General features: G+C 37.2%; 1 protein-coding gene across 1 annotated transcript; it reads left to right on the plus strand.

Annotated features, from left to right (window-relative positions):
* The first annotated feature begins 12,719 nt into the window (after positions 1-12,719).
* Positions 12,720-13,564, plus strand: LOC145624881 (uncharacterized). The gene is made up of 5 exons (XM_081677968.1): positions 12,720-12,832; positions 12,924-13,028; positions 13,109-13,178; positions 13,270-13,368; positions 13,472-13,564. The coding sequence occupies exons 1-5, from the start codon at positions 12,720-12,722 to the stop codon at positions 13,562-13,564; spliced, it is 480 nt and encodes a 159-aa protein (XP_081534094.1).
* The last annotated feature ends 1,651 nt before the right edge of the window (positions 13,565-15,215 follow it).

The following is a 15,215-nucleotide window of genomic DNA, read 5'->3' on the forward strand; positions in this document are numbered from 1 at the left end:
TAAAGGATAAAGACCCTAGATAAACCCCCAAGGTGTGCAACCTTGCTTTTGAATCTTTATGTTTTTATGCTTGAGGCTTTCAACTTTTTTTTAGCTCTCTTTTCTTTTTCCCGTTGATATTTTGCTCTCTCTTTTGTTTTTGCATTTATTTTATTTTTATAAGTGTGGGCAATCCTGATCATGCGGTCTATCACTCACTTGGCATTCAGTTTCTTAGGCACGGTACCGAGCACTCGATAAGAAACGCAATATGAGACGTGTTCATATCAAAGACATTTTCATATCAAAGACATTGGAACACTTGTCCTTTTGTACACTTTTATTTTTTTTTGCTATTTTATTTATTTTGATCTTTTGAAATCACTTAAGCTTATTATGAAATTGAAAATTGCATAAGTTGCACACCATCCCATCCCAAGGTTAGGTAGATCTGGGTTGAAAAATAAAAGGTCTATCGTTAGACGAGGCTCAAAGTTGTTTATTAAAAAAGGATTACATATTTGAAGGGTGAAACTGTGAAAGGTGATATGATGTGGCTACAAGGGGTGCCTCAAATCAATTGGTATACCTTGTGCTTAGTTTGACATTGATTTTTTTTTATTATTATTTTTTATTTGCATTGCTTTGATCATATGCAAGGAAATAAATACTCATTTTATTGAAAGTGAAGGGTAAAAATGAAACTCTAAGAAATAAATTCAAGGAGGATGAAGGGTGCCTATTCTAGACTTATTGGGGAAAAGATTTGAAAAAAAGAAGAAGAAAGCATGAAATCTTTGTGAGAAGCTTGCCTTGTGCATTTGTTTCATCATTACCCTCATTTTTTTTTCAATCACATGACTCAAACTCGATTCAACATGCATGGATGGAAGAAGGTAGGAAGAATGAAGGTTGTGATATGGAGAAAGCATGTATAGAATGGAAAAATGATGTAGATGGAGAGATATGAAAAAATTAGGAATAGAATGTACCCCCAACTCAAATGACGGAAAAAACCGACTCATATGAACATAAGACATGGTCATGGTGACATATACCAAGTGTGTGTTTCTAGTGAGTGTAGGTGACATGTTAATACTTGTGTCATGACCATGTGGCTAGAATATGTGACTAGACTCGAACAAAGACTAAGTTAAGACTTCATGTATATGCATTAAACTGGACAAGCTGTGGTATTTTAGTCATAACTTTTGATCTATGACTCTGATTGGGACGAAAACTAAGCCAAATTAAAGATAAAACTCGGGACTACAGATCCATAGGTTGAATGACTCGTAGTTCTTCCTAAAACTCCAGCTATGACCAAAACAAGTTGACTCTTGTGCAGTATACGGGAATAAAAATCCGGGTTGACTTAAAGGAACTATGACTCGATTTAAGGCATATTTATTAGTTCCAATTAATAATTAATTAATTAAGAAAAGCCCTTTAGTCATTGGTAGTTTATTAATACTTATTTACAAACACAAGTCAAACCAAACGGTTAGTTTATTCACATAATAAGTATGCTCAACAAATAATGCACAAGTAGTCATAATATGATGCAATAAGTTTGCAACCTAACCATGACTCTAGCTCTCTAAAGTTCAAGGATATGGGTTAGTCAAAGAGGTTCCATGGTTATGAGTCCGGATGCACTGCGCGGAAGCCTTACCTTTGGAAGGGTTGGCGCGTGTGGATGGGATCCCGCGAGTTAAACTCGCTTCCATGGTTTGGTGAATTAAACATTCTCGGATGTACCCTTTGTTGCTCAGAGCGTTCAATCAGGTAGATGGAGCATGAATTCCCAAAGGGTTATGTCCATATGTAGAACACATATGGGTTTCAGAAAAGTGAGAAAAACTCAATCAGGAAGAAGAATCGAGCCAACAGTGCTAGAACTTGTCAAAATTAGAACACATATTTTTGGCTCGACATTAGAAGAACACGGCGCCAGCCAACAGGGACTGTCGCCACGATAAGAGCCCAGTCGCCTGGCGACAGATTTGTCGCTCGGCGACAGAGCCCTATCTTCAGCGAAAGGCTCTGTTTTCTAGACGCTAGTTCCTACATGGCTCAGCATGCGCAGCTGTCTGTATTCTTAAATTTTCTAGTTTTTCGCAGCATTATTTCAATTCTAGTTGTGAAAAATATTCCTCAAATTTCCTACGTGTAAAAATCCTATGTGTTTGACTCATTACGGATGGTCTTTCCAATGAGAACCTTTTTTATGCATATGACAATAATGTTAAACAAAATTACGCACATGAAATACTTAGAGCTTTTTGAGTCTCATCCACTCATTCTAAATAATTACCAATATAAATTTTAAGAATTAAAATAGAAATCCTCCCTAGTGGAGTCGCCAAAAAATTGTAGGGAATATTTCAAGCGTTACCCCAAACTTGAACCCCACTGTGATCATACAATTAAGCATGGTGGCGTCCAAAGGGAAGGAAGCTAAAGCAAAAGAGTCTCCAACAAGTTTTCGGAACTTTTAAACCATTCACAGGGTGTAGGTTACACCCATTAACGATCCAGGATATAGCTTACTCTAATATATCTGGAACCATGACTGGTGTTCGGGGATGAAGGTACAAATTCAATTTAAAAGAGAAAGAACCTATCCTAATAATAGGCCTCTACTTTATTCTTCTCGTATTTATGTTCGCTTTCTGGCTAACATGCAATCAATAGGATTAACCCTAAACCTGTTTAATCTATGTTGTTTGAATATTAATGCACAAATAAATCTTTTATTGGCGATCACTTGAATTTTAATCAAATTAACCTAAAAAAGATTATTAATTATCTTATTAATCATGATTACAAGTATAAATTCCCTTTAAACATGCATAAAAGGCGTGATCAAACAATAACAATAATCAAGCAACATAATAATAATCATAATAATAAATAATAATTGTAGACACCCATTTGTATCTCCCCAAAACCAAACCTAGTGATGAGTACCTTTCGCGTCGAATCATAATCGAATGAAACAAAAGTGTGGAAAGGTCTAGTGTTGCGGAAAGTTTTTATTTCTTTTCTTCTCTCTGTTTTTGAAAACTTTTTTTGAGAAAACAGCCAATCCAGTTTGGTTGGTCCATGATATGGGTCCAATAGTGGTGTAGTTGGATGGGGCTTGCAAAGGCCTTTCCAACGATATATTATAAGCCCTATTCCGATGAATATTGAGGAAGTTATGGCCAATTTACTAAACTAGGCCCGGTTTGAACTTTATATGCGGCCCAATGATCTAGGGGAGGGCCTAATATGATTTATCATTCCTAATGCAATTAGGAATGGTTTTAGTCTTCTAGAATCTTCTAGAAGGTTCTTTTCATTCCTAATTCAATTAGCATTGATAAGTTGACTTGGTTGACTTTTCAGAGTTTTAATCGAAATCAAATAGCATTTTCGAAGAAATTATATTATTTTATCCTCCAGTACGGTAAACTTATCAGATTTTCAAAAACGTGTTAAAATCAAGACTGGCGTCTGACCCCAGGCCTTGGCGCCTGGAACCAGGATTGGCGCCAGAAGCTAGCCATTGGCGCCTGGCGCTAGCCGTTGATGCCTGGCGCCAGCTAGCCAGGGTTGGCGCCAGCTCTGTTTCCTGAGCGTCAGACTCTGTTTTGTTAAATTATCTTTTTTGGCTGATTTTCTCTATAAATATCGTATCAAAAACTCCGTTTTCATTCACCATTCATCATCAATTCTCATCTACGATCATCTACATCTATCATTCACCAATTCTCACCAATTCTCTTCATTCACAAGTTTTAATTAGCATTCTTTAAAACATTCATCTTTCTTTCTTACTTTGCTTTTTCATACAAAATTCCGCATTCACAAGATCAAGAAGCACCTAGCCATATTCGAAGTTGCCTTCGCCCTAGACGTGAAAGGTTTAATTTCTGAGGGTTTGGTCCCAAATCTCTCTTTCAATTATTTAATTTAATTGTTTTGTTTATTATTTTCCTTGAAGTTACTAACGTGTGTATTTTGTTATTAGAAAGAGATAGGAGGCATCAAAGTAAGTTCTTTAATGGTTTTAATTGATATTATGATGTAGAAATCATGTTTATATTGTTATTATGATATTCCTAGTATCATGTCTAGAGTAATGTTAATATTAAATATGATTGTTACGATGCTTCCTATGTTCTTCCTAATATTTATAATTGTTAGTATCATGTTAGGGCTAAAGATTTGATTTTTATTGCTTAGTGACATGCTAGGGTTTGTTATTAATCTTGTTAGTATCATGCCTAAAATCTTGCTATTACTATTATGCTTTAATATTAACATGAACATGATTATAATTATTATTATTATAATTATTATTATTATTATTATTACAATGCACACACAAGTCATGTACACATTGAGTCATGTCATGTCACATCACCTTGAATTGAGTCTAACACATGTGTCAAACAGTTTGAGTCGAGTCAACCTCGAGTCAGTCAATCACAGCGAGTCAAGTTTATACCTTGAGTCGTGTCAAGTTATTGAGTCAAGCAACGCTAATCTTAGGTCAACCCTAAGATAATTAAAAAGATTGGAAAAGTTCTATAGTCAAAATAAATACAAGTGTAGCAGAACAGGGAGGACCCTATCACAGCGTTCGGCGATAGAATCAATTCTTGGCGCCAGAAATATCTCAGCAACGACTGAGCTCAAAGCCTCTCCAAAAGGTGATTTCGACTTCATACTGCAATTTTGGGTTCCCTGGTGCGCCAGTTAGCCCCTATAAGCAATTTCACATGATTAAGTAGTCAGTTTGATTACAATCACAATAAGTGGTCGACCTGATGAAAGATCGTCTCACTTAGCTTGAAGCGCCTAAGAATTGGCTCATCACGGAAACACCGGCATACTGGTTTTAGCAGAAATAAAATTCAGACAAGCTTTAGAGATCGACAAACGTTGGTCTTCGGAAATTTTTCTTCAGAACATTATCGCAACAAACATTCAAGCACCAAAGCTCTATTGTTCAGAGACGCGTGAACATTTCCATCAAAAGCTCTTTTTCTCCAGAGACGCGTGGGCATATCATCAAAGCTCTTTTGTTCAGAGACGCGTGGACATTTCATTTAAGCTCTTTTGCCTCAGAGACGCATTGGCATATCAATCGAGCTCTTTTGTTCAGAGACGCGTGGACAATCCTTTTCAAGCTCTTTTGTTCAGAGACGCGTGGACATTTCCTATTTTCAAGCTCTTTCGCTCAGAGACGCGTGGGCATCCTATTATTAAACTCTTCGTTCAGAGACGCGTGGACACATCATTCAGAAGATCATATAAAAAAAAGAAGCTTTTTGTTCAGAGTCGCGTGAACATATCAAGAGGAAGCTCTTTGTTCAGAGACAAGTGAACATCAAAACAGCAAAGTGGCCTTCCCTGGAATATGGAGAGTTGTCACAAACAAATGAGGATTGTTTCAAGAGAAGCAATCTTCGATAGTATTCCCTTGGACGCGGAATATTATCAATGCGGATGGAGATTCTTTCAAGAGAAGCAATCTTCGATAGTATTCCCTAGGATGTGGAATATTATCATTGCGGAGGAGGATAGTTTCAGGCGAAGCAATCTTCTAATTTGGAAGTAGTTACGGGCATAGCGGTTTTTAAGCGGGATGGCATTCTCTAGCTTGCAGGAGGTCATCGAAACAGTAAAGCAGCAACAATCGGTTACTTTCAGAGACGTGTGCTCGACGGTGCAAGATACGCGTTTCTTGACTCTTTTATCTGTTTAACAAATGTTAATTTTGCAGGTATCGGCGTTACAAGATTGATTTAGGATCGCAGAATGTTCTGAATCATTCTCCGTCCCTATCGTTACTTTGACTTTTGTTTTCGAAACTTGCGTTTCTCCAAACTCAGTCAAAGTGGGGGCTTCTGTAGACACCCATTTGTGTCTCCCCAAAACCAAACCCAGTGATGAGTACCTTTAACGTCGAATCATAATCGAATGAAACGAAAGTGTGGAAAGGTCTAGTATTGCGGAAAGTTTTTATTTCTTTTCTTCTCTCTGTTTTTGAAAACTTATTTTGAGAAAACAGCCAATCCAGTTTTTTTGATCCATGATATGGGTCCAATAGTTGTGTAGTTGGATGGGGCTTGCAAAGACCTTTCCAACGATATATTATAAGCCTAATTCCGATGAATATTGAGGAAGTTATGGCAAATTTACTAAACTGGGCCCGGTTTGAGCTTTATATGCGGCCTAATGATCTAGGGGAGGGCCTAATATGATTTATCATTCCTAATGCAATTAGGAATGGTTTTAGTCTTCTAGAATCTTCGAGAAGGTTCTTTTCATTCCTAATTCAATTAGCATTGATAAGTTGACTTTGTTGACTTTTCAGAGTTTTAATCGAAATCAAATAGCATTTTCGAAGAAATTATATTATTTTATCCTCCAGTACGGTAAACTTATCAGATTTTCGAAAACGTGTTAAAATCAAGACTGGCGTCTGACCCCAGGCCTTGGCGCCTGGATCCAGGCTTGGCGCCAGACGCTAGCCATTGGCGCCTGGCGCTAGCCGTTGATGCCTGGCGCCAGCTAGCCAGGGTTGGCGCCAGCTCTGTTTCCTGAGCGTCAGACTCTGTTTTGTTAAATTATCTTTTTTGGCTGATTTTCTCTATAAATATCGTATCAAAAACTCCGTTTTCATTCACCATTCATCATCAATTCTCATCTACGATCATCTACATCTATCATTCACCAATTCTCACCAATTCTCTTCATTCACAAGTTTTAATTAGCATTCTTTAAAACATTCATCTTTCTTTCTTACTTTGCTTTTTCATACAAAATTCCGCATTCACAAGATCAAGAAGCACCTAGCCATATTCGAAGTTGCCTTCGCCCTAGACGTGAAAGGTTTAATTTCTGAGGGTTTGGTCCCAAATCTCTCTTTCAATTATTTAATTTAATTGTTTTGTTTATTATTTTCCTTGAAGTTACTAACGTGTGTATTTTTTTATTATAAAGAGATACGAGGCATCAAAGTAAGTTCTTTAATGGTTTTAATTGATATTATGATGTAGAAATCACGTTTATATTGTTATTATGATATTCCTAGTATCATGTCTAGGGTTATTATAATATTAAATATGATTGTTACGATGCTTCCTATGTTCTTCCTAATATTTATAATTGTTAGTATCATGTTAGGGCTAAATATTTGATTTTTATTGCTTAGTGACATGCTAGGGTTTGTTATTAATCTTGCTAGTATCATGCCTAGGATCTTGCTATTAGGGCAGGTTCAATCTCTTTTAGGTTGGATTTGTACCATCATACCCGAACCCTTATTTGGTTCTAGACCTTATGGAGTTGACGATCTCTTGGATCGTTAAGGGGTGTAACCTTTACCTCATGAACGGTTTACAAGTTCCTTAAAAACTTGTTGGCGACTCTTTTGCTCTATCTTCTTCCCTTTTGGATGCCACCGTACTTTAGTGTATGATCACAGTGGGGTTCAAGCTAGTGGGATTTTAAAGGCTTGAAATTATTCCCCACAATAATAATAATAATATTCATAACAATCATAATCATGTTAAAGAATAATAGCAAGATCCTAGGCCTGATACTAATAAGATTAATAACAAACCCTAGCATGTCAATAAGCAATAAAAATTAAAGCTTTAGCCCTAACATGATACTAACATGATATTAGAAAAGAATGTAGGAAGCATCACAGGAATCATAATTGATATAAGCAAATCACCCTAAATATCATACTAAGAAAAGCATCCTAACATGATACTAGGAATCAAAATAACAACTTAAACATGATTTCTATATCATAATAACAATGAAAACAATTAAAGCACTTACTTTGATGCCTTGTATTTCTTTCTGATAACAAAATACACATGTTAGTAACTTTAAGGAAAATAATAAAATTAAAGAATTAAATTAAATAATTAAAAGAGAGATTGGGACCAAACCCTCATAAATCAAACCTTTCACGTCTAGGGCAAAGGCAACTTCGAACTTGGCTAGGTGTGTCTAGATCTTGTGAATGCGGAATTTTATATTTGAGATAAGGCTAGTTTAGAAAGAGAGAGAGTATCAAGAATTTCTTGATGAGAGTTGATGATTGAAAACGGAGATTTAAGGAGGCTATTTATAACGAAAATCAGCCGGAATGTGATAAAAAAGAATCAGAGTTTCGAAAAGAATAAAACATGACTGCAGCGTCACACTAGCTCCTGTCACCAAACGACAGAGCCTGTCGCCAAGAGACAGGTGTGTCGCCGCGATGCCAGTCCTGTCGCCAGGCGAGAGCCTGTAGTGCGATGCTGCAGACAGTTTTTACACACGTTTTCATATTTTGATAAAATTAAAGCGTACAAGAGGTAAAACTGTAATTTCCTTAAAAACACTCCTTTTATTCTAAATAAAACTCTTAAATGTCAATTTATCAATGCTAATCACATTAAGATTCAAAAGAACCTTCCAGAAGATTATAGGAGACTATAATCAATCCTAATTGCATTAGGAATGATAAATCATAATAGGCCCTCCTCTAGATCATTGGGCCGCATATAAAAATCAAACCGGGCCCAGTTTAGTAATTTGGCCATAACTTCATCATTATTCATCGAAATTGGGCTTATAATATATCGTTGGAAAGCTCTTTTTGAACCCGATCCAACTACACTATTATTGGACCCTTGCTACGGATCAAACTAAACAGGATTGGCTATTTTCATAGAATAGGTTTTTAAAAAAAGAGATAAAGAAAAGAATTAAAAACTAACCGCAACACTAGACTTTCCACACTTTCACTTCATTGGATTATGATTCTAGGTGAAAGGTACTCATCACTGGGTTTGGTGTTGGGGGGACACATTTGGGTGTCTACAGACGGCCATGTTGAAGATATTGTTACTACAATCCATTCTAGTGATCCTCTCACCTACACGTTTCAAGAGGCTGATGATCCTCCTGTTACTGCTGGTTCGCTCAAGCTTGCTCTCAACAAGATTCAAAAGGAGATTGAGGGAAGGTTGCGTTCCTCTTCTAGGCAGCCGCCTAGGAGAGAGGGAGAAGGCAACCAAAAGAAAGCTTAGAGCAAAGGAACTTATGCCGAAGATGCTGGGAATACCCCATCTATGCCGAATGATTTCTCAAACCATACCTCTTCCAAGAATACTGGCACGGCCAGGACCAACCAAAGCCAAGCTGCTCGTGCATTGACTCTCGTTCCAGTTCAACCAATTCAATACCAAATTCCCCTGAATTTTAATGCTTTTTTGCCTCACAATCCTAATGTCCTCGAATAGTATGGTCAGTTCGGCCAGCCGTTCGACCAACTGTTCAACTAGGTGCCATACCTAGGCTGCCCGACCATTCAATCACATCCCATTGATTGGCAAATGCATATGCTTAATCTTGGAGACAAGCCGCCTCCGTTCTCTCAAGAGATTCTTAGCTCTCATCAGCCTGCGAAGGTGAAGAGTGTACTCGTGGCCTCGTGGGTGCCTATGATGGCTTGGGGAACACAAAGGAGCATGTCACTTCGTAGAGACTTCTGATGTATTTGCAATGTGTTGATGATGCCACTTGGTGTAGATGTTTTTCGGCCACCCTCAAGGGCGTGGCGTAGGACTGGTTTAACGGCCTACCGGTCGGGTGCATCAATTGTTTTACTACTCTAAGTATGTTGTTTGTTGGAAACTTTCCTTACAACATCCCCCCAAGGCAGACAAACCTTAATTTGAATACCATTGTCCAAGGAAAAAGTGAAGGTTTGCGTTCGTACGTCCAGAGATTTTAACCAGGAGAAGGCCCAAATTCAGATCCTGTCAGATGAAATGGCCTATTCGGAATTTCTTCGAGGGTTAAGGCATAATGGTTTCAAATTTGAACTGGTAAAAAAAAGGTTCAGACATACGCAGGTAATCTGCAGGAAGCCAAAGCCTACATTGAGGTAGCTGATTTTTAGTCCCTCACAAAATCTGAAGTACCGTCCAAGGGAGCTAAGAAGAAGCAATATTCTCAGCAAAACTGGGCTAGGAAAAAGAAAGAAGGAAAGAAAATGAGAAAGGAAGTGTGGGTGGTGGATGATCAACAACCAAAGTCAAAGAAGGTTAAGATGTACGAACCTCAGTACGAATTCAACAAGGATTGTTATTCGATTTTGATGGAGCTAAAAAGACAAATTCGAATTTGAGAAGCCCACGCCGTTGAGAGGCTCGGCCTTGTATCGTAACAAGAACAAGTATTGCCACTACCACAATTAAGGATGTGGGGCACGATACAAATGAATGCAACAATTTGAAGAGATTGTTGGATAAGTTGGCCGAGAAGGGCATGCTTGATTCATATGTCATGAAACAGAGTTCACTCCCATCCGGACAGACAACAAGTCCAAAAAGAAAAAACAAAGTGATAAAGTACACAACCAAGGTGAAAAAGCTGGTGGCTTAACTAATGCATTTTCAGATAGACCTTGTCCCTAGAGCAGAAAATTCTCAAGCTGATGCATTATCAAAGCTATCTAGTTCTACCTTACAAAGCTCCACAAGGATAGTCATGCTGGAAGTCCTAGAGGAGAGCAGCACCTCAATAAGCAAGCAGGTGAATTGCACAAGGCAGTAGCGAGCATGGTTCACAGACATACTGACCTACAAGGTACATGGCTCACTGCCAGATGACGAGGCACATGCCAACACTAGTAGAAAAAGCCTCATTTGCGTCGCCATATTTGCGTCACTCATTCTAAAGAACGAAGCAAATGTGTATTTTTACAATACTTTAAAGTTATTTGCGTCGCTTGTTATTAAAGAAGCGACGCAAAAAACAAATGTATGTTGGCTTTCTATCATTTGCATCGCTCTTATTTATTAAAGCGACGCAAATAAGTTTATTATTTGCGTCACTCATTTACTGACAAGCGACGCAAATAAGGCACTGAATAATTTGCGTCACTCCTTTAATAAATGAGCGACGCAAATAACAAATTTTCAGCATTTCAGATTTTGTTATTTGCGTCGCATTTTTATTATAAAGTGACGCAAATAACTCTGCTTTAGGTTACCCATTCTGCGCTTTTGACCTTAGCTTTTCACTTTCACTAATTCACTAAACTGCAAATCCCCAGCTTTTCAATTTCGACCCTTCAATCCAACAAATTCGCCCAAAAAACACCCACAAATTCGCCCAAAAAACTGCAAATTCCCAGCAAATTCAACATCCAAAATCGCAATCAAGTTCAACACCCATAATCGGCAGCAAATCCGAGCAATTTCGAGCTAAAATTTAGACCAAAAACCCTAATTAATTCGAACCCTTAAACCCCAGAAAAATTGATTATTTTCGACCAAAAATCCCCCATTTCGAGCAAAAAATGTACTCAATTCCATACGAATTCGAACCCTAGAAACCCCAAAAAATTCAATTAAAAATCCTGCTGAAAAAATTCGAGCAATATCTTATATTTTCGAGTGGAAAAATCGCTTAATTTCGCCCCCAAAAACCCGAGGAAGTTCAAGCAAATTACAGCAATGTTGAATTTTTGAATTTTCGAGTGGAAAAATTGCTTAATTTCGCCCCCAAAAATCGATTTCGGCTCGACATTGTTGAATTTTAGAAATCAATTTCACCTATGGTAAGATTGCTTCTATTTATGTTCAATCTTTTCATGGTAGATAGAATGTAGCATTTAACTTGAACTTTTAGTGTTAGTTCACTAATTAGAATGTTCAATCTTTTATGTTCAATCGATTTCGGCTCGGACTTAGTTTAATTTCAGGTTTAGTGTTAGTTCACTAATTAGAATTTATATGGCAGATTTAATTGAATTTTTATAATTTTCAGTCATTGAATTTTCATTTGAGCATATTGCATACTTGTGAATTTTAGTCATTGAATTTTTGAAGTCAATTTTCATCTGAGCATATTGCATAGTCATTGAATTTATATGGCTGTTTTGCAATATTTTACTGGTTGCTTGTTTGCATCTTTGAACAGTCTGTAGAATAGCATAGTCATTTGAGCATATTGCATAGTCCCTGAAAACGGATATGTACCATACCGGCATACCCAAGCCTAAATAGCATAGTCAATAACGCATGAATAAATTGTTAACTTTGCAATTTAAGCCAGTAGTAACTTTTAAAAACTAAAAACCCGAGAAGGCGTTGCATGATAAGCCAGGCCTCTAGCTTATGTCCTAATAGAGAAGTGATATTGTAATTGGAATGCTAGGCTTAATCATCTGGGATCTTTTCAATATTATGTACGGTATAATTATGGAGCAAATATTGAACTTTTTCTCTTTGGGTCTTTGACCTTTAGAAGTAGGCGGATACTTGTGAAGGTATCACAACCTCACAGGTTATGTACTCAGCCTTAGTTTTTCTCTGGCGTGTAGGAAATTGTCTTTTACTTTCTCTATGTAGTTTAGTTAAGTAAGGAGCTTATTATTACTTCATGTTATTGGCGTAGGAGTGCAGTCAACTTGACATAATTGTTCACCTGCAAAGCCTGCTTTTATGCGATCTGTTCCTCCACCCAGTGAAATGTGCACTGTTCAAAGCCTGGATACAATTTGCGGTAAAAGTTTTTTGGGGCTTTTTTTTTTTTTTTTTGAAATACCATGGTTTCTTTGAAGTTTCAAACTTCAAACTAAAGTAATTACATGATATATATGTAGGGCCTTGAGTGACTTACTCGATACGGAGGAAGTGGCTTCCATTGGATTCATGTGTCCGGAAATGATTTCAGAAACTTATTTGCATAGTGATGCTGATCGTATCCTACTATACATGACACATGTGATGGAAAAACACAAATCTAAGCAGTTCATCTTATGCCCATACCATGAAAAGTATAAACTTTGAACTTGTATTTATTTGAACTTTGCAAATTGTTGATATTATTTTACTCTTTTACAAATGTGTGTCTAATTTATTATGTAGGAATCATTGGGTTCTTTTGGTCTTATGCATGGCTAAGCGTGAAGTCATCATCTTTGATTCTTTGAGGCAGAAGCGAAATTTAGCAATTAAGTTTGCAATGACAAAGTAAGTCTAGTTTGTTATTAATGTCATGATTTTATGTGTGTAAGGGTAATATATATATGTTTTTTGTTATCTTTGTGTAGTGCTTTTCGAAGTTTTAAGGCATTAAGTGGACAATCTAGGGGAAGTAAATTGACATGGCATTTGGGACAGGTTACCTTAATTAATTTCTGACCCTAAATTTTAGTTTCTTAATAATTGAAGTATAGCAATTTAATTCAACTTACAAATATATTACATGTAGTGTCCTCAACAATTGGGTGGACGTGAGTGTGGCTACTACGTCATGCGTTATATGTACGAAATACTTGAACATCACCATAGCAGTGAAGATCTTATTCAGGTATGAGTTGTCAAATATTTCATTTTTGTTTCATAAATACGATTTGATGTTAGCTACAATCTTGAATTAAAACTTTCCTCTTGTATATTTGTTGTGTTGATAGGATTTTTCAAGAACTACACCGTACACCGAGGAGGAGATAAATGAGATCCGAGATATTTGGGCAGAGTATTTTATATGTAATGTTGAACTTTAGATTTATCAGATCACTTAGCGCATGTTTGACTCTTGTTTTGGATTATAGGCTTGAAATGAAGTAATTTGGTTAATTGGTGTTGGGATGATGAGTATAATGTGTATGATATTGAGATGTAAATTATTGGACAGGTTGTTAATATAATGCCGTCATTCCCAATTTTATGGGTAGGCCAAATTACAAAGGAGACTCTGCCGAAATTTACATTTGCATTATTCAATAATATTGCATTTTAATTTCAATTATATTAGCGTTAGCATATTACTTTATACCTAGGAAAACAGGTACTACAAACATATATACAAGGCAATTATTATATTATAATTTAAAAAAAAAAAAAATTCACCTCATTTGCGTCACTCCTATATAAACAAGTGACGCAAATAACAAAAAATCCATTTATTGGAAGAGTCATTTGCGTCGCTTGTTTATTAAGGAGCGACGCAAATAACAAAAAAATTTTATCAAAAGAGTCATTTGCGTCGCTTGTTTATAAAGGAGCGACGCAAATAACTTAAAATAAGTTTATCAAAAAAGTCATTTGCGTCGCTCTTTTATAAAGGAGTGACGCAAATGACTTTTCTGATAAACTTATTTTAAGTCATTTGCGTCGCCCCTTTATAAACAAGCGACGCAAATGACTTTTTATATAAACTTACTTTTTGTCATTTGCGTCGCTTGTTTATAAAGGGGCGACACAAATGACTCTTATTTGCGTCGCCCCTAGGAGCGACGCAAATGACTTAAAAGTCATTTGCGTCGCGAGCAGTTGCGTCGCTCATAGAAGCGACGCAAATACACTATAAATGAGCGACGCAAATAAGCCTTTTTCTACTAGTGCAAGAAAGGCAAAAAGGATGCCAACTGGTACATGGTGATGAATAGGGAGCTCAACAAAAAGGTCTTCTCAAAACCACTGGTGAGGTGTATTCAAGAGTTAGAGCAGGAAAAATTATGGAAGTAACACACTCAGGAATCTATGCCAACCACATTGGCGGAAAGCCCTGGGGTTGAAGTTCTTAGAAGAGGAGCATACTGGCCAACTCTAGCGCAGGATGCCTTAGCATACGTCAAAAAGTGTGAAAAATGCTAAAAGTATGCTCTAGTCATAAACCAGTCAGCAAACGATCTGACCCTAATTCTCAGCCCGATCCCGTTCGCTTAGTGGGGAATGGATATATTATGACCCTTGACCATTGGGTCGGCGGACATAAAGTATCTCATAGTGGCGGTAGACTATTTCACCAAGTGGATTGAAGTTATGCCCACCAAGTACATAAAAGTAGTCCAAGTGAGAACGTTCATAAGGTAGAAAATCATAACAAGATTTGGGGTGCCACAGTGCATAGTCTTTGATCATGGGTGCCAGTTTGATTGTGACACCATCAAGGATTACTTGGAAGAGATGGGCACCAAATATGCAAGCGCCTTAGTCTGCCACCCGCAGAGCAATGGCCAAGCAAAAGCAGCAAACATGCTGATCCTAAGAGCCTTGCAAAGAAAGTTAGAAGAACATAAAGGCCTCTAGGCTGACCTTATCCTAGAGGTATTATGGGCAAACAAAACAATAGAGAAAGAGTCTACTGGAAAAAGTCCTTTCACCCTGGCTTATGGGGCAGACGTAGTAGGTCTAGTAGAGGTGTGAATCTCC

Source organism: Chenopodium album, chromosome 3 (assembly GCF_948465745.1).
Source record: "Chenopodium album chromosome 3, dcCheAlbu1.1, whole genome shotgun sequence".
In the NCBI taxonomy this organism is placed as follows: domain Eukaryota; kingdom Viridiplantae; phylum Streptophyta; class Magnoliopsida; order Caryophyllales; family Amaranthaceae; genus Chenopodium; species Chenopodium album.

Coding starts and splice junctions, on each gene's coding strand:
- LOC145624881 (XM_081677968.1), top strand. CDS start 12,720: ATGATTTCAGAAACTTATTTGCATAGTGATGCTGATCGTATCCTACTA. Junction 12,833..12,923: donor TTATGCCCATACCATGAAAA/GTATAAACTTTG, acceptor TTTATTATGTAG/GAATCATTGGGTTCTTTTGG. Junction 13,029..13,108: donor ATTAAGTTTGCAATGACAAA/GTAAGTCTAGTT, acceptor ATCTTTGTGTAG/TGCTTTTCGAAGTTTTAAGG.